General features: G+C 38.7%; 1 protein-coding gene across 3 annotated transcripts in view; it reads right to left on the reverse strand.

Moving 5' to 3' along the window:
• Positions 1–10: 10 nt before the first annotated feature.
• Positions 11–21,583, reverse strand: part of rps6ka1 (ribosomal protein S6 kinase a, polypeptide 1) — a 90,888-nt gene continuing 69,315 nt past the window's right edge. For all 3 annotated transcript variants that reach the window (XM_078423330.1, XM_078423329.1, XM_078423331.1), the window contains 11 exons: positions 20,669–20,733; positions 18,822–18,924; positions 17,144–17,274; positions 14,059–14,184; positions 12,260–12,349; positions 10,400–10,558; positions 7,868–8,029; positions 6,628–6,704; positions 5,024–5,141; positions 4,603–4,740; positions 11–3,405 (listed from right to left, as the gene is read on the reverse strand). In XM_078423330.1, coding sequence (XP_078279456.1) covers positions 3,280–3,405; positions 4,603–4,740; positions 5,024–5,141; positions 6,628–6,704; positions 7,868–8,029; positions 10,400–10,558; positions 12,260–12,349; positions 14,059–14,184; positions 17,144–17,274; positions 18,822–18,924; positions 20,669–20,733 — 1,295 coding nt within the window. In that variant the 3' untranslated portion in view covers positions 11–3,279. The remainder of the gene's footprint in view (positions 3,406–4,602; positions 4,741–5,023; positions 5,142–6,627; positions 6,705–7,867; positions 8,030–10,399; positions 10,559–12,259; positions 12,350–14,058; positions 14,185–17,143; positions 17,275–18,821; positions 18,925–20,668; positions 20,734–21,583) is intronic.

A 21,583-nucleotide genomic window follows, 5' to 3' on the forward strand; every position in this document is an offset into this window, starting at 1 on the left:
GCAGTTCTGCTGTTTATTCGGTTTTGCAGTATAGACAGACCTCTGATAATGGAGCAGAGACATTTAAAACTTAAAATTACATGAACAAATTACAAAATCAACAATTCATCTCAAATGATAGAAAATGTTACATCCTTTGAAACTTAATTTTAGCCCATAATTTTAATAAGAACATTAAAGTTGATTGCAAGTTACAGAAATTACACCTTGCTTGTTCCACACAACAGAAGAGCACCATGCCCTCCCATCCACCCTCGTTCTCCTAAAAATAAAATCTGTGGGCATAACAATATCAATCTATGCTGGAAACAGAGTCCAACCCCACTGATTGTCTGCAGCAACAACATTGGAGAATGCAGGATCAGAAATAATGATCAGAATATGTAACGATCTAAATAACTTGAGGGTCAGTTTTCACCAACGCCATCAGAGAAGCTGTTAGGGTCAAAGGAAGAGAGTTGTGGTGCTGCATCATGTCTGATTCGGATTGGGAAGTGGAAACAGAGGCAGGAGTTTGTTGCTGATTTGGCTCAGTAGAAGTCAAGAGATCCAGTTGTCAGCTGGCTGAAGATTAGAGTTGCAGGGACAGTTAAGGCTGGGAGATGGGGGTGCGGGGAGTGGAAGAGGTTGGAGATCTAGCTGATTGAAGGAAGTTAGGAGAGGTAGAGAGAATCAGGGGAAGATCCCAAAGAATGCAGGGAGTTAGGAGATTGGGGAAATCAATGGGATGGTAGCATGGTGCATTAGGGTCCTGAAGAATGAGGCTATGTATTGGAAATGAATGTCATGGAGTCCCAGTCCAGCATAGCTTTGTCCTAAGAATTTGCAATGACTCTCCTGAAAAAATTGACCATTTTTTCCTGCAATGTTCCAAAAAGATCACTGTATGATAAATTGCAGCATTTACAATTCAAAAAATACATTGGACACCCAAAGGCAAGTTATGCCAGGAAGTGCCCTATTGATTTTCCAGTCACACAGGACAACTGAGCAATTGTTGTTATCATGATCACCTTGGGAAAACTCAATTTTCAGTTATGCAGCAATGATCAAATTTCCAAACTTTAGTTGTTTTGCACAGCCCATTCACAAAAAAAACACTGCATCAGTGTCAGCAAAAATAGCTAAATGAATAAGTGACCTGGTCACCAATGATCATCTCATAAACATGAGTAACTCTCAGGATGTGCAGTAATCGAGCAAGATGATTGTTCCTGCAAAGGATAGCAAACCAGGTTGAATGATCCTGCAGTCAGTAAAGTATGTGATGGGATACGTCACATCTGCACTACCGTGCTGTGTGAGTATGACATCTACAGAATACAGACATCAGAAGTAGCTAAATGGCTGTCAAATGTCTATGTTGTATAGGGGTTTGCAAATCTATATATTTTGTGTAACTATATTACAAGCACCTCCAAAATTATATAGTATATAAACTACCTGGGAGATTTTTTTTCTTCAAAGAGCAATTAAATGAGTTTTAAGACAGTCAGTTTCCTCCACTTCAGGATAACAAATGCTGGAGGTATTTATTGGTGGGTCAGTACATGGAAAATATACAAGTACATTATTTCACAGACAGAATAAAATCGAATCACATGTACCCCAATAATCTAATGTGCTTTTGGGTTCAGTATAAATGTTTACATACACTGCCTCAAAATGATCAGCCTGTCTAGAACTACACCCTAACACTACAACATACAGACATGCTTCATGTTTAACCTATTGCCAATGAATGTGCAATTCATCATGCCATTTGTTTAACTAGTGCTATCATCTCCTAAGATCAATTATCCAACATATCATAAGGAAACAGGAGTCAACCATTCAATTTGAAGAGCTGTTTCCCCTCGGCATTGCATTAAGAATTCCTATTAAAGATCCGACAATGAAGAAAGCATTTCAATTTAATTATTCATCATCTTTATTACTTATTAAAATCACTGATCTTTGAAACCATTATTGTTTCAGCCTTGATTGGAACACAAACACAGCAGACGCTGCTGACAAGACCCGAATCTCCAATAATGCCAGTTACATGTACTCCTTCGATAAGTAATCAGTCCTATTACTAGCACAGTTCAAAGCACAACCACTCCAAGTTATTACATTCCCAATGCACAAATCACTCCTGATATAACCATCCCCAGTTACACAATCACACCAATACATAATTACTCCATTTACATGTAGGGTCTGCATACACAAACATTGCTGCTGTAGTCTCATCCCAGTGTACAATCACCTCCAGATTCTACCACATGCAACCAAATATTCACTCTCAATACCGTCATTCACCGATATAAAGTTGCTCGAGATACTGACACTATTCAGGTATGTAATAAGAAAGATTTTGGCAGTGTCAGGATAGTTAATCAAAAACAAAATCCAAGCAATGGTTATGGGACAACTAACTAAATGGTTTATTATCTAAATAGTTCTATGTCTAGCAACATAACCTACGGGTATATAGTTTGCCAAATATTTGTGTCAGATTATGTTGATCTTAAACATTTTGATGCTTGCTTTATGTATAATATCTAATGTATTAGGTTGATTTCAATTGCCCATTGGCAGATTAAGTTATTATAATACAGCTTTTCATTTACTGTGCTATTCTGTTCATGTAATCCTAGGAAAAATAAATTGAAGCAGCAACAAACATTGATTTTCATGGTACATAATGAAGCCTTTACCACATATAGATAGCATGAGTTAGGTAACTGCATTGGAGGGGGAAATAGTACTGAAACAAAAAGGACCACTTGAACAATGATGAACTTCCAGACACAATCATTATTTAAAAACTTCAAAGCTCGTAGGAATGTTGCTGCATAATCTGTACCCAAACTTTGATCTGATAACAGTTTAAGGATTCACTGGCAATTATGGTTTGCATGACCTACACCCAATAACATGTTCATTGCCAGTTTAAAAAATACTGCATTTTTCTGTGTAAAGCATTAAAAACCCACAATAAATGTTCTTGAACAGAACCTGAAAGCTTCCCGACAGCTCGAGATGGTGTTCAGCAAAAACTGGTGCGAGATATTTAAGACTCTGCAATAAAGTTTGTAAAATTCTTCACATGATGGCAAGCAGAGTTCCTTGGCTTCATTCCTTTGTCTCTCACGTTCTCCAAAATTGGCCCAACGATTCCCAAAGCTCCAAACTCCGTATCTTCGAGGGGGCCGCTCTCTATGACTGTGCATGGAATTTAGCTTTCCCAGAAGTGCTCTTAGTTTGTGGTGAGCTGTAGGTGCCAATACTGAGTTACAGTGATGTGGATGGCAGTTTCTTTAGTTCTCTGCGTTGAGCTAAGGTTGATGCTTTCACAGATTCCAGTTTTGGTGCTGGTGGAGAGCTGCTCAAGGCTGAGAATGTGGCAGCCATGGCACCCTGGGCAGAAGAAAACATTATTTCAAAACCCAACCAGGAAACAATTTGCAGCACAGAACACATGATGTACATTACCTCCATTTATAATCATTGATTCTGGGTTTATGAACATAATTTAGTTGAATATTATGCCATTTTTGTTTCCCCAAAATTATGTCAAACCAGGAATTGAAAAGGATTCACACCAGACTAGCATTAAGTTGAAATATCACAGCATCTGTTTGGTATACCTAACAGAACAGTTCACATGTTTTAATTTGCTTGGGAAGTGCAGACTAGCCAGGTATTGTGAAGGATGATGCCCAAACAATAGGATTCCGGTGCACTTGCTCAGGAATGTGCCTTAACTGAAAATGCATGTAATTCCGTTCCAGATCACACTGATGCCATCAGGATGGAAGAGGATTCAAAGGGATAGTAAAGGGATGGAGTTTGGTAGCAGAGAGTTACCTGTGGTTGCAACGTGAACGATTTGGATGTAGATGTAGGAGATTTTCAGGTCTAAACGACGACACAAAGACTGATGGAGTTGTTGCAAGTATGGAAGATAGCCAGGGTGATATCAATGTGTGAGTGAAGTGGCCTGAGAAATGGAAGGGGGAGCTTAATCACTGAAGGGGGTGCAGAGGAAATTCACTAACAGAATATTGCCTGGTGTGGAATGTTTCAGTTATGAGGAGAGACTGGAAAAGCTAGTTGTTTTCAATTAAGAGGAATTTAAGAGGGAATATAAAACTATGAGGGCTATAAATAGGATAGACTGCAGGAAGCCTCTCCCCTCAGCAGAGGTTAATAAAATTAGAAGACAGATTTAGAGTCAGAGGTAAGTAATCTAAAAGGAATCTTTCTTCATGCCAATTCTAGTACCTGGAATGAAATGCCAGGGAGAATGGTGGAAGTGCAGCCACTGACAGTATTTAAGTATCTAACCAAGCACGTACATCGTGCCTAGGAATAGAAGGATAAGGGCAAAAATGGGATTAACATAGATGGGTGCAGACTTGTTCGTATTGATGTGGTGGGCCGAATAGCCCATATCCATACTCTTTGACTATAAATCTAAGTAATTGGGTCATGGGCCAAACACAGGCAGATGGGACTGGTGTAGAAGTGGCATCTAGCTCAGCATGGGCAAGTTGAGCCAAAGGGCCTGTGTCCGTGCTGTGTGATTACATGTCTGCTGCAATGACAACCTACTTTAACAAGCTTGACATCGTGCCGGGCAAGCTGGCTCCGTGGCAGCTGATCTCGGTTCACAATCCATGGATGCTTCAGGACCTGTTTTGCTGTCAGTCGTCGGTGTGGATCCACATGCAACATCTTGGAAACAAGGTCCTGTCAATAAGGAATATTGTAATTTAAGCACGTGTTTTATCAGCATTCATTGACCAAAAGACACAATACCAATTACATTGTTCAATAGTAAATAAATTGAATTTGATGTTTAATGAAGAAACTTACATTCATATAGTACTGATTTATTGCTACATATCCACAAATCAGATGAGGTGCTGGTGGTCTGAAGGCATATTATGATGGATAAATATCTGGACCTGATTAAGTGTATCCAAGGACAATGTGCAAAGCTAGGAAATAATTTAAAATAAATTAAACTGACCTTTGCAGCAGAAGAAGCTTTGTCCCAGTTTCCACCCTGCAAACTGTAGTGACCACCTCCAATCCTAGCCAGAATCTCATTTGGTGTGTCATCTGGGCCATTAGCAAATGGGGTAAACCTGGTTTAAAGTAGCCATAGGTTATGAGCAGAATTCTGCACCAACAAGATTTGAACCGACTTTAACAGCCTGATATTACACTATACATAATAATATGTTGACTAAAATAGCGGATGACGGTACTTTCAGCCATGTCAAATATGAAAGTATTTCACAGAGCAACTGCTCAGTTATCATCTTGTGTAAGCAACTTTGGTTTCTGATCCAGATATACAATCAGCATTTCACCCAGAGGGAGAATGGGTTTGAGAGGGAAAGATAGATCAGCCATGCAGACAGGCGGAGTAGACTTGATGGGCCGAATGGCTCAATTCTGCCCGTATCACTTATGAAGGTGATTCAATCTTTTACATTCTCTCTCGAGACACTTGCACAAAAGTACTGAAAAAAGGTCGAAAGAAAATGGGTAAAACTTGCCTTGTTGAATATGGAGCCCATCTTTTGTTAAATGTTAATTTTGGTTGAACACCCCACTGCCTTACAGATAATAATGGCAATATGATAAGTGAAGTCAATGCTATGCTTCGGTTGAAAGATATGCTTTATCACACACTTCTCTAATTTACATTTTTCTTTCAGACTGCAAAAACCTCATTCCTATACTGTAATCAACCATGATTATAAATTTGTAGGCAGTGTAATGTTTCTTTATGATGACCCCTTCTTTGCTGCAGGATGTAAGTTTGCCAGTTGCCTTTGTCACATGGTTATTCATAGAGATGGAAAGTTTAGCCCTTTAAACATCAGAACCAAACACAGATTAAAATAGAAATGTTGTTCCTGAAATTTAGAAATTGTTAACAATTCCTTTCGTGAATCTTCAAATGCACTTTGTGTTGCAGAGCTATTAAATATCAAGAGAGAAGTAATATATTCAGGCCTTTAGTCAGGGTTGTTTTTGAAAAGCAAATGAATAAAAGCATTAACATTTTAATCTCTAAATATCTCACACAAATTACTCACAAGAAAGTCATGCAGGAAGTTAGTCCACTGCAAAATTGCAGGGCAAAGTGGTTAGTGATTCAATGATCTATTCTGCAGTATATTTCATAACAGAATATTGGTCAGACAGTTGCCTTGGTTTTTCACTAATGTTATAGTTCCTCAATTGCTCAAATTCAGAAGGGTTTCAATTTCACGTCTCACTCAAACAATGAAACCCACAACTCAGACCTCAACTGAACTGTCACATTGGATGTAGTGCTCAGGAATAAATTATATTTAGAACAAATAAAACATCTGCCTGAAAGGGCAAATTATTATTAACTGAATCAGGTAGAGGATGAAATAAAGCGGTAGTCAGCTCAATAACTCGTACAAAGTATGCCAGGGCATTTTTTTTCAGATTTACAAACTGCAATTTGCCAGAAAATAACTGGAATGATCTTGCTAATGCTTGCATTGAAAGTGTATTTGTACAGGATACATAACCAGATACATTTTTGATATAACACTGGCCAAAGAAAAAAGGAAAATAGCCACTCACCCAGCCAACATGGTGTATAGTAAAATGCCCAGACTCCAAATATCACAACCTTCGTCGTATCCTTGGCGTTTGAGAACCTGAATACAGATCCATTATATACATTTCTATTCATAATGTGAATGGTATGTACTAGCTCAAAACAATGCTCTTTAAATTGTCAATGGGGAATATTAAGTGCAATAAAAAGATAAAATAAAATCCCTATGTTCTGTTTACAAATATCACAGGAATTCTGTTTGCCACATTTTGCAATAAATCTCACATTGTAGAAATAATTTAAAGCACAAAAATATGTCTCCTTTCCAGCTGTTCAGTAATTCTAAACAAACTCGTTATGAGCTTAAATCTTTCTAAGCCAGTCCAAGGATTAAAAATATATATCGTTATATTTCTATTTTGATAACTTTATTCTTGCTTCTTACTTATAGATGAGGATCAATTGTTAGCATACATTTGTCAGAAGAATGTACTCTTAATCCAGATGTTTCACAAAATTTGGCCTCAGATGGTTCATCCAGTTATTCGCCTTTCAAGATTCTAAGTTCAGACTGAAACACTAAGGGCAGCCAGCTGGGGGCAGTCACTCTCAGAGCAGTTGAGGGAGGGACAGACAGGACAAAGAGAATATTTCTAACAAAGATACTAGAGGAGCAAGATGAACCACTCCGCATATACTGAAGTGTAGAACGCAAAAGAGCATAACGTCCGCCATTGTAATAAGCAAAACCCGCTGTTCGCTATGCCTTTCGCAGTGTAATCAGTGTTTTGGGGGAACTGTATGTGTGATGATACCATAAAAATGCAGAATATATCTCATCTATCAATTCATAGATTTTTGTTATTTTTCTTTTTAATTGTTTCTGCAAGTTTCTGCCTACTAAAATGGCACCATGACATACTACGGTTGTTAGGGTCGAGTGGTCTATCTCTGCTCTATTATCTTTGATTTCTAATAAACCAAGATCAGGGCTGCCATGTTGATCAGCTATTGATAAAGTTAGATAGAGAAAATGCTGCAGTAACTCAGCGGGTCAGGCAGCATCTCTTGAGATAATGGATAGGTGATGATTCGGGTCGGGACCCTTCTTCAGACATTGATATTGATAAAGTTACATGGTTAACGAAGGCAGATAGAGACAAAAAACACACAAAAGAATGTAAAAGTTGTGAAATGCAGATCTGTTGGAAATTAATCCATATTTCCCCGTATGATCATTAAAATTGTTTAAGTAGTTCTTACCTCTGGGGCCACAAAGTTGGCCGTGTAGCATGGAGTCATGAGTAGACCATTGTCAGCCCTCAGCTGCTTAGCAAAACCAAAATCACAGATTCGAATAGATTCAGGATTATCTGAATCATCGACATACAGGATATTGCTTGGCTTCAGGTCTCTGTGAACCACCTGGGAGAGAGATTAAGTCATCAATAACAAAATTAAGATCTCAGTGGATTAAAACAGGCCTCAAATGTATTTTGACAAATATGTGTGAAGAATACATTTCTCATGAGTGAAAACTAAAAGGCAACAACATTCAGATTTGGAACAACTTCAGTCATCCAATTTCTATCTAACTTATGAAGTTAGAGTCTGATTTAAATGCTGTTTAAAATTCCTTCCTTACCTGCCATATTGAACAGCAATCCCTACATCCCACCTATAATGCTAAAGATTTGTGTTTCTTAACTACCCATGCGTCAAAACAACTTGTTTAAGAACAGGCCCTTGTCACTGGGGAAAATTTCACTATTAAATCCTCCTTTTCACAGAAAGCAAATTAAATCCTATTTGGCAGGTTTTGAAAACCTGTTTGCGCATCAAGGAATAACCACAAGCTTCCAGTTGCATGCCACTTTATTGCACCATCTCACTCTGATCTTTCAACATCACATCTTCCATCTGTGCAAGATGCAGCCTTTTGGATTTGATATCAAACTTTAGATAAAATGCTCTTTCTTGGTGTCTACATATGAACAATTTCTGCTACCATTTCGTTTTCTCCTCTCTGTGCATCATCTGACCTGCTGAATACATCCAAGAACCAGAAACACATCAGCCACAAATGACACAGACATAATAGCTTCACCTTATTCCATTAGCTCAGTCATTCTTGAGGAGTGAGTGCAGGGTGTTTAATTCTACCAGGTAGAAAAAGGGCATTTTCCTGCACCTAATTACCCTACCGCACATCCCTTAGTCATAACAAACCTAGCCTGAGTTGAGCCACGCTGATGCAGTGAGGCTGCTAGTGAGTGCTCAGTGAGATTCTGCCAGTGCCCACCCATTCTCCTGTCACAGCTCTGATCCTCTTACTTACAAACAGTCCTCAGGAATTGAACACTGTTGTAACCTGAGATCTGCTCGTAACTTCTGCTGATAAAATCAAACGTTTTTAAAATTCCAGATTTATTTTTAATTAGCTAAATTTAAATTTCCACCTAGCTCAATGGATTATGAACTCGTGTCTTGAGATCATTCGGCCTGACCTCTCGATTATTACCATTGTGATTCAACCATTTTGCTACCATTCTCTGCGATGAGATTCAGGATGTAAACATATTGAAATCATCACATTTAAATTATTCAAATTTATTTAATTTACATTAACCTGGGCTGGACCCAAACTAGGTTTGAGAAAATATTTGTTACATTGATCAACACTGAAAAGTTAATTTAGTTCAGTTCAGAGATACAGCATAGGAACGGCCCTCTGGCCCACTGGGTCCATGCTCACCATCAATCACATGCTCACACTATTTTCATGAGATCTCACTTTGGCAAACACTCCACACCAGGGGCAATTTACAGAGGCCAATTAACCTGCAAACCCAGTCTTTGGGCATGTGTGAGGAAACCTGCACGGTCATGTAGACAATGTGTAGATTCAGTACAGACACATCACCTGAGGTCAGGATTGAACCTGGGTCTCCGGCGCTGACTTAGGAGCTCTACCAGCTGTGCTATTGTGTTGCTCAACAACTATTTAAAACAAAGAACAATTAAAACGCAGTTTCTTTGAAATTTCTTTTTCTTATTCTCAATTTGAACTGCACATGTTTCTGGACCATCACCTCCTGCAAGTCTGGGAGAGCTGCATCCTCCCAGCAGAGAGTTGCAAGTCACTTCACTTCCTGATCTGCATTAGGAAAAGACTTCTAGATTTTTCTCACTGGAGAAGGGGCCGAGGAGAACATTTGATAAATACTTAATTTCATTGTTGTACAGGATTTCAAACGAGAGCACAATTTAAGCAGTTGTTGGACGAGAAGATTTTCCAGACTATCACGTATCGTTTTTATTGATACTCCAACAACTTCAAATTCACAATTTTAAAAGATGTTACACAGTGACATTCCAGTGAACCTGCTCGGTTTAAAGGAAACGTGGGAACCAATGTCCCAGCAAGCATATTGCAAGCACAGTAAACATCACCAAAGAACCAGATGCCGAATCATTGGGATTTCCAAATGCTCGGACAGTGGATTATCCAAGTTTTACTGAACCAGATATATAACTGTATCATTATTAAAAACATCACTGGTCACTAATGGGAAAGGAAGGCAATCACCCTTACTCAGTCTGGTCTACAGACATCTCCAGTCATGTGTGGATACCTCACTGCCCTCTAAAATGGCCATAATGTTCAGGAGCATTAGGAGTGGGCAATAAATGCAGCGATACACAAATACCAGGAATGAATAGTCAGAAAAGCAAATCAGCTTTTTTAAAAATAGTCTGTGCAGCAATAAAAAACAGGGAACAATAATCACTTACCCCCTGGGAATGCAGGTATTCCACCGTCTTGGCAATAGTGTGAAGAAGAGCACTCGCCTCCCTCTCAGAAAAGCCTTTCTCCTGCATTATTTTATCCAACAGTTCACCACCTCTCATCAACTCTGTCACGAGGTAGATGTGCTTATTGTCATTGTAGACCTAGACGAGCATAACCAAGTCAAAACAAATGATTGTCAGAGAAGCCCATAATGTTCTCTAACTTGTTTCCATTTAACTCTTTAGCTGTTGGTTCTGATTTGATTATTTTCTCCCTTTTCCAATCCAATTTGGCACATAATTCTTTGCCAAAGAAACTGAATGGAACTAGATCAATCAGATTTATTACTGGATATTCCTGCATGCCCCAGGCAATTGATAGATGGGCCATGGTGCATAGGTAATGGTCAACACAAGCCCCCTACCACCTCACCTGTGTCAACCTATTACCTGCCATGCTTTGATCCGCCTCTCCTCAGGGATGTAATGCTGAGGCTCTACATGGTCAGGTCACAATTGGAATATTGTGAGCAATTTTGGGCACCAAATCTGAGGAAGGATGTGCTGGTTCTGGAGAGGCTCCAGAGGAGGTTTACAAGAATTAGCCCAGGAACGACTAGGTTAATATATGACGCGCGTTTGACGGCAATGAGCCAATATTCGTTGGAATTCAAAAGAATGAGCGGGGGACCTTATTGAAACGTACAGAATAGTGAAAGGCTTGGATAGAGTGGATTTGGAGAGGATGTTTTCAATAGTCGGAGAGTCTAGGACTAGAGGTCACAGCCTCAGAATTAAAGGACGTTCTTTTAGGAAGGAGATGCGGAGAAATTTCTTTAGTCAGAGGGTGGTAAACCTGTGGAATTCGTTGTCACGGAAGGCTGTAGAGGCAAAGTCAGTGGATATATTTGAGGCAGAGATAGATAGATTCTTGATTGGTACGGGTGTCAGAGGTTATGGGGAGAAGGCAGGAGAATGGGTTTAGGAGGAAGAGATAGATCAGCCATGATTGAATGGCAGAGTAGACTTGATGGGCCGAATGGCCTAATTCTACTCCTATCTCTTATGATCCCTTTTCCAGCTTTCTTCTCGCCCCTACAATCAGTCTGAGAAGGGCCCCAACCCGCAATGTCACCTATCATGTCAATCAAAAGGACTGAATTAATAATCCAATAAAATGAAAGTTAAAAAGTCATCTGGACATTTTTGAGAAATTGCAAATAAAAGATTGGTTTCAGTTAAAGTGTCTATGAAAGATTCCATAAATATCTTTGTATCGTCTAGCAGAAATAGCCCTGGCAACTTGCCTCATCTGGTTTATTTACAACTCCAATCATTCATTAAAAAAGTTGACTCTTAGCGAACTGGATTAAAAGCCATACAAACTATTTACAAAACTTGGGATGGTCAAAAATTGTCGTTCTTCCCACAATAGGCACACTTCAAAAATTAATTTAAATATATTAAGAGGATTGAAAAAGAAAATCCGGAAATTAAGCCCAACATTTTCTTGGTGTAAACATGTTCACTTTCTTTATATTCATAAGGGTTGCTGTATAGATTCCATTGTGCAGTTTCTTCTCTTGCCCCGTTCAGGAATTCATTTGCTGCACATGCTGACTTTTAAAACTTGGAACAATATTGTACTGCACATCACCTTTATAGTTTAATTCTTTGCTATGTCCATGCTTTGTTTCATTTTTGATTAACATCTAATTTATTGCATTAACACAATTGCAAACATTTAGTGAAATACTTGGAAATTGACAGGTTCAATATTTGCACAGGTTATGACTCATGCATTTCTTCCTGTTGTTAATGCCTCAAACCCAGTCACACAGTACACTGTATCTTGAAACTCACATCTTTCAGCGTAATAATGTTTGGGTGTTGGCCATACCGCAGCAGAATTTCAACTTCCTCTGAAGGGTCTCTCTTGCTCTTCTCAACAATCTGAAATGAACAAAGACCTCATTTTAATTGTTAAAAGATAAGAGTCAAATTAAAGTAGGCTATGGGTGAATTATCATGCAGGGATGAAGTGTGGGGACAATTAAATTAAGCTCTATTTCCGTTGTAAGATCTTGCCACTGTTTCTGAGCACTGACTACACTTATCAGATGATCTGCCAAAGGAAATGTGGAGTTATATTACCCAACCTATCATAACAAAAACAATTTTTAAGAGTCTTAGAGTCATGCATAGAACATAGAACATGATTGAGCACTTCAGTCCACTATGTTTGTGCTGAACATGATGTCCAGTTAAACTGATTTCATCTGCCTGTACATGATCCATATCCTTCTATTCCTTGTCCCTATTTATAAGCCTCTTAGATGCCACTAATGCATCTGCCTCCACCACCACACCTGACATTGCATTCCAGGCCCCCACTACTCTGTGGAAAAAAGAACTTGCCCCACGCTTTCTGGTAAACCTCCTCTGCACCCTCTCCAAAGCCTCCACATCTTTCCTGCATTGGGGCGACTAGAACTGCATGCAAATCTCCAAATGCGGGCTAACCAAAGCCCTGACTTTCTGACTTTCATATAGCACAGAGACAGGATTGCACTGGAGGCAAGATTTACCTTTAATTGACACTAGCCGACTTCTTGGTGAAATTTCTGACAATGTAAAATTTAAACTGAGGTAATCCCTGTTTATAAATGAGAAATTTCCACCACGCATATGAAAATACTCACAAGAAAAACAAATTTACAGTGCAGTTTCAAAATTTTCATATTTTCTTATGACATAGGAGGAGGCAATTCAGCCCATCAAGGCTTCATTGCTCGCACCATAATGCTACTGCTCCACTAATTTATTCCTGTAAACTATTGTCCCAACATTCTCATTAAATAGCCTCAGATTTTAGCACTCACCTACGTATTAGGGTAATTTACAGCAGCCAATTAACCTTACAGCCCACATATCTTTATAAAATGGCTGGGAAAAAGAATCACCCAGGGGAAATCTGTGGTCGGCGAGAAAATGTGCAAACTCCTCCACGGTCAAGAATTAATCTGAATTAGTGACGCAGTGAAGCAGCAACTCTTCAGTTATTGCAGTTATTGCACTGTGCCATTACTGTCTGAAGACTCCACCAGGAAGCAGAGTTTCCCTATTTAGACCCAGGCAATGAAGATAGCTCAGGCACAGCTTTTGGCTGCTTGTTTAATGTCTCAAATGTCTCATAATTGATAAAGCAAAGGGAAGTTCATCAAGATGCGACACTGATAAGCAGTTTCATATCAGCAACACACCTGCATGCATTTAACCAACCTTAACTAAGTTATACACTGTCATGTGGATTTTGATGCAAGGGACATGTATGTGTAATTGGTAAACATAAATTTGCCATGTGTAAATTTTTCTCATTTTGGCCTGGAGTCTAAGTAGTGATTTTTGAATACCAGGGAGATAGCAAACCAAAGGGGATCAGAACCTCATTTGTAGAGGAGAACAGACTGTTTGCCTGATCTTCCCATCGTTCTCTACTGAAAAAAACAGAACTTTTTGGTGTAGAAATCCTTTTAATTAAAACTTTAATATTTTATTAAGTTACGGGGTAGGACCACAAAGGATGTGCTTGCCTCATCAGCCTCTCAGAGTGCAACCCAACAGTAAGAACAAATAGGCACCTTCTTACGAATGATTCTTACCTTGACGGCATACTCCATATTTGTGGTCTTGTGAATGCAACGTTTACAGACAGAGTATGAACCTGCACCAATATCCTCCTTCACCTCGTAACCATCAGTAAAATTCATGTTGTTTCCATGCAGTTGCTGCAAAAAAAAAACACAACTACTTCAAAAATGTGTCCCTCCACATCATTACATTGCACACCATTTAAATTAACAATCTATATTTATCAAGTAATGTTCATACAGATAAATTCTCCAAATGACAATAAAGCCAGGAAAACAAGTTGGAGCCAAAGAATAGACTGGATGTAGTGATCCAGAGGTAGATTTTTAAAGAGGATGCTAAAAGAGGAGGGTGAGGTATCAAGGCTGAAGAAACAATGCTTTCAAAGTTGGGTAATCAGAGGCCAAAATGTTTTGTAGGAAAAGGTGTTTTTTACAGCCTGAGCCAAAGAGGAAAAGTAGGGAAAACTCTGAAGAAAAGTGATGTAGAGCCAAGGGTAGATAATGAAACGGCAGTATTAGATGTGATTTTTTGCACAGAATGCGAATTTTAAATTAGAAGCTGCAAGGAATTGACAGTGAAAGCAGATCAATAATGATTGTGGAAGAATAAGTCTTTTTGAATGGTTTTGTTGACAATCATGTTGAGTATGAATGTGTAGCTAAATACGAAGTCGAAAATGTAGCATAATTAACATTGGAATGAAATATTTTATTAGGTATGAACATAATAACAATGTATTACCTACATAGTAAACCATCTATGCAGAGGGAAAAAGTGAAAATGAACTTATCCCATAAAAAAAGTGTTAAAATTGCTTGATAGCAAAATAGATCAAGACTTGCTAAGAATAAACAGAATAAATAACAATCATGCACAAGTCACAACCCTGGGGAAGATACTGTTCACAAAACTAAAAACCCACCAGCTAGTACCTCATTTCCCGATCCCAAAGAAATCAATTATAAAGTACGGCAAAGGAAAAGCCAATAATAATGTTCACAAGAAACTAAATGGAAAATAAGAGAAAAGTAGGGACAGGAATTTAAGGTCAAAAAAGGATTATGTTAACTATTTAAATGTTGACAAAATGTCAGAGGTTTGCTAAGACCATCTCAAAAAAACAAGTTTATGTAAAGATTCAAAAACTATGTTTAATAAACTCTGACTAAAATAAACATTAAAAGACTTTCTGGCTCAGAGGTATTTTTGGATGCTGGCTCTTCGTTGTGGTGCTTTGAGGATTAAAGTAATTAGGAGTGTGTCACATTGAATATTAGGTTGTCAGTTTGCAGGCAGTTAAATTCAACCCATTAGCGTAGACTTCACTGAATAAAACCCTTGGTGATCCCCTCACAGCAATTTTATAAACTGCTAAAAGATTCTGGCAAAATTAATTTATAATCAGGGCGATTGAAGTTGATGAAAGTCAAAAATCAATCTGCTACTTCTAATATAACAAACAGTAAATTCTGGAAATACTGAGCTGATAAGCTTCTGTGTAAAGACCAAGTTAACATTTCAGGTTGATAATGTCACCAATGGCGGAAAAAGTTAAGGAAAAGTGCAAAAATAAGGACAACAATGGAGAGAATGAAGGAGAATAAAATGGGAATAAGATGGGTGGAAAACATGAGGGATGAAATGACCAAAGGCATGATGGTCCAAGGCAAATGTAATTAATGGGTTAAGAAGCAAAGCAAAATTAAGTGTATGGGGAAATACGTAAATGAGTCCAGAAGGCTGTGATGAGCCTCATCAGAAGGCAAGTTGCAATCCTGGAACTAATGTTGAACTGAAACAATGTTACATGTAAATGACAAACAGCCTCACTCCTTCCTTATTCTCTCCTAAATTGCTCCAATGAAGCTCAAGCCCAGTTCAAGAAACAGCAAGAGATACAACACCTGCTTTTTTACCTCTTCCCTTCTCATATTCCAGCTTTCCCAAACATTTTTTCCAGGTGATATATTCTTGCACTTTTTCCAAACTAGTGGACTATATTCATTGTGCATCATGTCGTTTCCTCTATGTTGGAGAAGCCAGAAGTTAACTTTTGGAATTCTGATAAAGGGGCTATCTATGCCAGAAAGGTTTCATGTTGCAGTTTTAACTGTTTATTATTAAATCTCAACACAGTTAAATGGTAGACCCCTGGAGAGTGTTTCAGAACAGAGCGATGTGCATATGGTTCCGTGAAAGTAGCGAGTCAGGTAGACAATGTGGTGAAGGCAGCATTTGGCACACACCTTCAATGGGAAGGGTAATGAATACAAAAGCTGGGACATTATGTTACTGATGTACAAGTCATTGGTGTACAACAACGCTTGGAGTACAATGTGTAGTTTTTGTCATCCAGAAAGGGTGATGTTAAAATGGAGAGGGTGCAAAAGAGATTGATAAGGATGTTATTTGGACTTGTGGGCTTGAAGTATAGGGAGAGGTTGGATAAACTAGGACATTTTTCTTTAGAGCAGAGACGGCCGAGGGTAGACAGCTTATTGGGGTGCATAAGATGATGAGGAGCATGGTCCTTTTTTTTGAAGATAAACACAAAATGCTGGAGTAACTCAGCAGGACAGACAGTATCTCTGGAGAGATAGAATGGGTGATGTTTTGGGTCGAGACCCTTCTTCAGACTCTTCGTTTTTTCCCCAGGCCAGAGGATTCTAACACCAGAGGGCATAGAGGAGAGATTTAAGAAGGACCTCACGGGCAAATCTTTCACTCAGAGGGTATCAGAACCCATCTGAAATGAGCTGCCAGATCAAACAAAAGAAGCAGATACAATTACAACTTTCAAAAGACATTTAGACAGATATTTGGATAGGAAGGATTTAGAGGGATATGGGGTAAATGCGACTAGCCCAGAATGCCAACTTGGTTGGAACGGAAAACATGGGCTGAAGGCCACATTTCCGTGCTGTTTAGGTCTGATTCTATTCATTAGAACATGCCAAGCTTTGGATTGGTTTTCTTTCCATATCACAGTTACAGCTTCGTGGAAAGGAAAATAAATAGTTATTCCTTTGCCCAAGCCACTCCACCTTTCCCCACACAGGGTTACTCTATTTGAAGTGGTTATGATAATCTTACCTGCAACACTGGGTGAATGACCAGATTTGAATTGACACTCTTTACTTCTTCCTCTTCCACTCCTGTTGCCACAAAACTAAAGCCTCGGAATAACTTGTGGGCACTGGCACTTGGAGGAACACCAGGAGAATCTGGGATCCAGTAAAAGGAATTTGATATTTAGTTTAGTTCAGAAATACAGCATGGAAACAGGCCCTTTGGCCCAACAAGTCCACATCACATCGACTACCGATCACCCATTCACACTATTTTTAATGTAATCTCATTTATTTTATCCTCTCCCTACGTATTAGCAGAAATTTTACAGAGGCCAATTAACCTACAAACACGCACATCTTTGGGACGTGGGAGGAAACCGGAGCACCCGGAGAAAGCTCACATGGGTCACAGGGTGAATGTGCAAACTCCACATAGACAGCCCCCAAAGTGAAGATCGAACCTGGCTCTCCAGCACTGTGAGGGAGCAGCTTTTTGATCAGGAACAAATGTTGCTTGTGTGGAGAAGTGCACCACAAAGTAATTACAATGGATCTTGACGCTTTGTAAACTTAGGTAAACTAACAATGCCATTCTGCCTAAAGGGGTGGCAGGTAAATGTTGTACAAATGAGAAACTTAAAATATAATGATGAAACATTTTAGGGTAATTTCCTAGAATGTGCAGCGTCATGACATCACATTTGGCTTTGCTCTGGTTTTTCTAAGAGGTTTAAGGAACGGAAGTATAATTGAGCAAAAAACAAAGAATTGAAGGAACTCCAGCAGTCTCATGTCTCCATGGAAGTATACAACATAATTGTTCTTGAGAAGTCCTAGTAGATATTTGTTAAATAGAATTGGATCCAATCATAATATCTCCTACAGCTAACCTGCCTGGGAGGTTCACACTAGACATACTAAACTTAAGTTAATGGAGGGTTCTTGTTACACAGAACATTAACCATAGAGTGGGGAGAAAACTTGGCTACAAACAAAGTAATGTCATGTGCATTAGGACCCCAAAACGTTGCATTGTGTGTTAGGATTGTATGAATATTTATGCAACATGGACAAGAGCAGTCAAAACATGGCTAATTAAGAAGCCAAGAATGGAAGGAAATCTTAACAAATTCAATCTCCATTTGAAAAAAAATCAAAAACAAGAAACCAGAGAAAGCTAGTATCTTGCACAAGATCTTCAAAAGAATACACCATGACGTACAAGATTAAGCATTAATATGCATTATGGACAACAAGATACTCATCTTAATTAATTAGTTTTCTAGTCAGGCACAGGAAATACTGTAGAAAAAAATGCAATATATGTAGGACAGTAGAAAGAGCCTAATAAGGAGAATAAAGCATCATGACATTAAGGATCCGTGTAATTGTAGGTCTAAATCTCAATCTTACAGGGGGCATAATATGGGATACCTCTTTGGGCAGGCATTGAGCAAAAGTCATTGTTTTCTCAGGGAAAGACCCCTCAACTCACATTGCCTCAGGGGGAGGAGGTCAAACAGCAACATAAACTTTAAAACCAATTGACTCTGAAATAACTTAGCTCAAATTACAATGCTAGAGTTGCCACTCGCTGGATGTTACTACCCTGTCTTAGCCTCAAAGATCTTGATGTGGCTATGTTTAAATACCATAATTATGTCAGTTAGACATCACACATGCACACACCCGGTACAAACCTTTGGGCGTTCGTTCCGTAAACTCAGGATCAAAATAAAAGGTATCATCTGGCCTGGCCACAGCCGGTCTGAATGGCGGCTTCAGTTCCCTTCTGTAGAGTTTCTAAATGCATTAAAAATAAACATGAAACTTACAGAAACTCTTCCTGCCCTACTATTTTATTTCTATTAAATATTTAATGACATTTATACTCGTCTATACCAAATGCCTAATGAATTTACTTCCGCTTTTGCCAATGCCTCATGAAAATGTCATGCAAGTGGAGGGTAGGAGGAATGGTCACCCTCCCTGGGCCATCCAATTAAGGTTGGTGAGTTTGGGCATGTTCCAGAACTCTCCAGATTAAATTCTAAAACAGTGATAGTAGTAGTGGGCTTCTGGAGTAAACGTTAACGGTTTCATTCTCAACATGGGAAGCAAGCTCTGCCAATGAGTAAAGTACATTTGTCAGGGATATCAATGTCAAATTCAATGCCCTCTCAAAAGTTCAAATTCTGAAGTTCACTCTGTTCTTTTAATTCCCTTTAATTTATGCAGAGTAAAGTGCATTCTATATTCCTGCATGAAGCATTCCCTGCCACAAAATGTTACTTTTGGTAATGGAGGAAATCATAGAAACATAAAAACATAGAAAATAGGTGCAGGAGTAGGCCATTCGGCCCTTCGAGCCTGCACCGCCATTCAATATGATCATGGCTGATCATTCAGCTCAGTAGCCTGTACCTGCCTTCTCTCCATACTCCCTGATCCCTTTAGCAAAAAGGGCCACATCTAACTCCCTCTTAAATATAGCCAATGAACTGGCCTCAATTACCTTCTGTAATACTCTGCTTTCATTCTACCTTGTTCATGTTGGCCATGAAGGCTAATCAGACTTACAGTTCTTTATTTATAGCCGTGAGCATTACAGCAAAGATGATTTTTAATTGCAAATTTGTACCTATCCATTTGATCTGCCCATATTCTCACGAGTGTAATTACAGCACCCAGGGTGATATTTTAAAAAGTCTATGCCTCCACAAACTTTAAGAAGCAAGTTTCAACCCTTCACTACTATTTGAGTGACTTTTTAATCCTCAAATAGATTTGCTTTTTATGTCCATCTAATTTTTATGTCCATTCCCAATTCTCCCCAGGTTTTCTGTAGGGTTCCATTCCCTAGAACTGTTCATAACACAAACGGTTTGCAAGTCAGAAAAGCAGCTGCAAACCCTGTTCCCACCTGATAGAAAATAACTGCAGCCTCCCCAGCAGCCAGCACGTCCCACTGATCTTCCAAACACTTATTCATATGTAAGGCTTTACATAAGTCAGGTGTTCATAAACTACCTTTCTTTGTTAAATGACCTCTCTGCCAAGGGAAAAATTAAAGGGTCCCAACCCAAAACATCGTCGTTCCATTTTTCTCCACTGATGTTGTCTGACCCGCTGAGTTTCTCCAGCAGTTTGTTTTTTGCTCAATATTCCAACATCTGTAATCTCTTGTGCGCCCATTATCGATGCTGGTTATAAATGGATGACAGCCAGTCTTGAGGGCACACATGTGATAGATGGAGTGACAATTTCCAACTTCCCGGGCTTAGAAACCACAAAGCAACAGGAGTGGAAGCTTGTCCACCTCTTTAGAAGCTTAATCCCAATAATTAATTCATTCAGTTACACTGAAATAGTTACTGGAATATTACACAATGGTAATTTCTTCTATTTTGCTTTTTTGTGGGTTTTTGGTTGTTGAACAGGAACGTTACTGAAGAATTGAGCCAGTATCTTTGTCATGTCCATCCGGAGCTTTGGAATTATAGATGACATTTTGACAGAATATAGCCAAAACATATTTGCCACTTACATTCCAATCTATATTTGCGAAGAAGGGATGCCGTTTGAGTTCTTCAACACCATCCACGCCAGCTCCTAAAAGTTAAATCATAGAGACAATGAAGTTACAACAGTCAACACTTCTTCAATGTTAACATTGTAGATTCCCTAATTTCCCAAATGTCTGTCATTAACATAAATCATCGACTTTGATTCTCTCTGTTGATCTGCAGTTTTAGCACTTCAGACTGCCAGCATTCATGTGATTTTGCCTCTGCTTCTTTAAAGAATATTTAATTGCTGGTCATAAATTCTTATACAGCAAAACTAAATCCCAAGTTTATATAGTGAATTTTATTTTTTTGTGAAAGGCATAATGAAATATTTGACTAGGTAATTCAAGATGGCATGAAGGAAACCCAAGCAGTGATATTGTCAAATTCACCCATTTTCCTAACCTGTTGAAACACCACATCTTATTCTTACTTTACTCAGATACTGTATTCCTAAATATCAGCCAAAATCAATGCATACGATTAGCATTTAAATACATAAATACCATCTAAGCACCTCTCATCTTCAAAGTGAGAACAGCATAGTCCAACGCTTGGTTCTGGAAAAATTGCAACCTGATCTAGAAGGACAGTCCATCAATTTCAGTACCTAGAAGACTTTGTGCCAAAGTGAAGCATATCAAGAACAAGTGAATGTTCTCAATTTGTATTCTATTCTTTTTGTTTTACATTATTAAAAGGGGGTAGGGATTTGGAATATTTCTGGTATCTTTTATATTGGTTTATACTGCACCGCTAAGAATTATTTGTGATCAACTTATCTCCTTACAACAATGTTTAGAATGGAAAGTGCCAGCAGTTGTCTGTCTACATGGAGAAAGTCAGTAAAAAATTCTGCTCTGACACTAAGATTTTACTTCATTTAATAAATT

Source organism: Rhinoraja longicauda, chromosome 27 (assembly GCF_053455715.1).
Source record: "Rhinoraja longicauda isolate Sanriku21f chromosome 27, sRhiLon1.1, whole genome shotgun sequence".
In the NCBI taxonomy this organism is placed as follows: domain Eukaryota; kingdom Metazoa; phylum Chordata; class Chondrichthyes; order Rajiformes; family Arhynchobatidae; genus Rhinoraja; species Rhinoraja longicauda.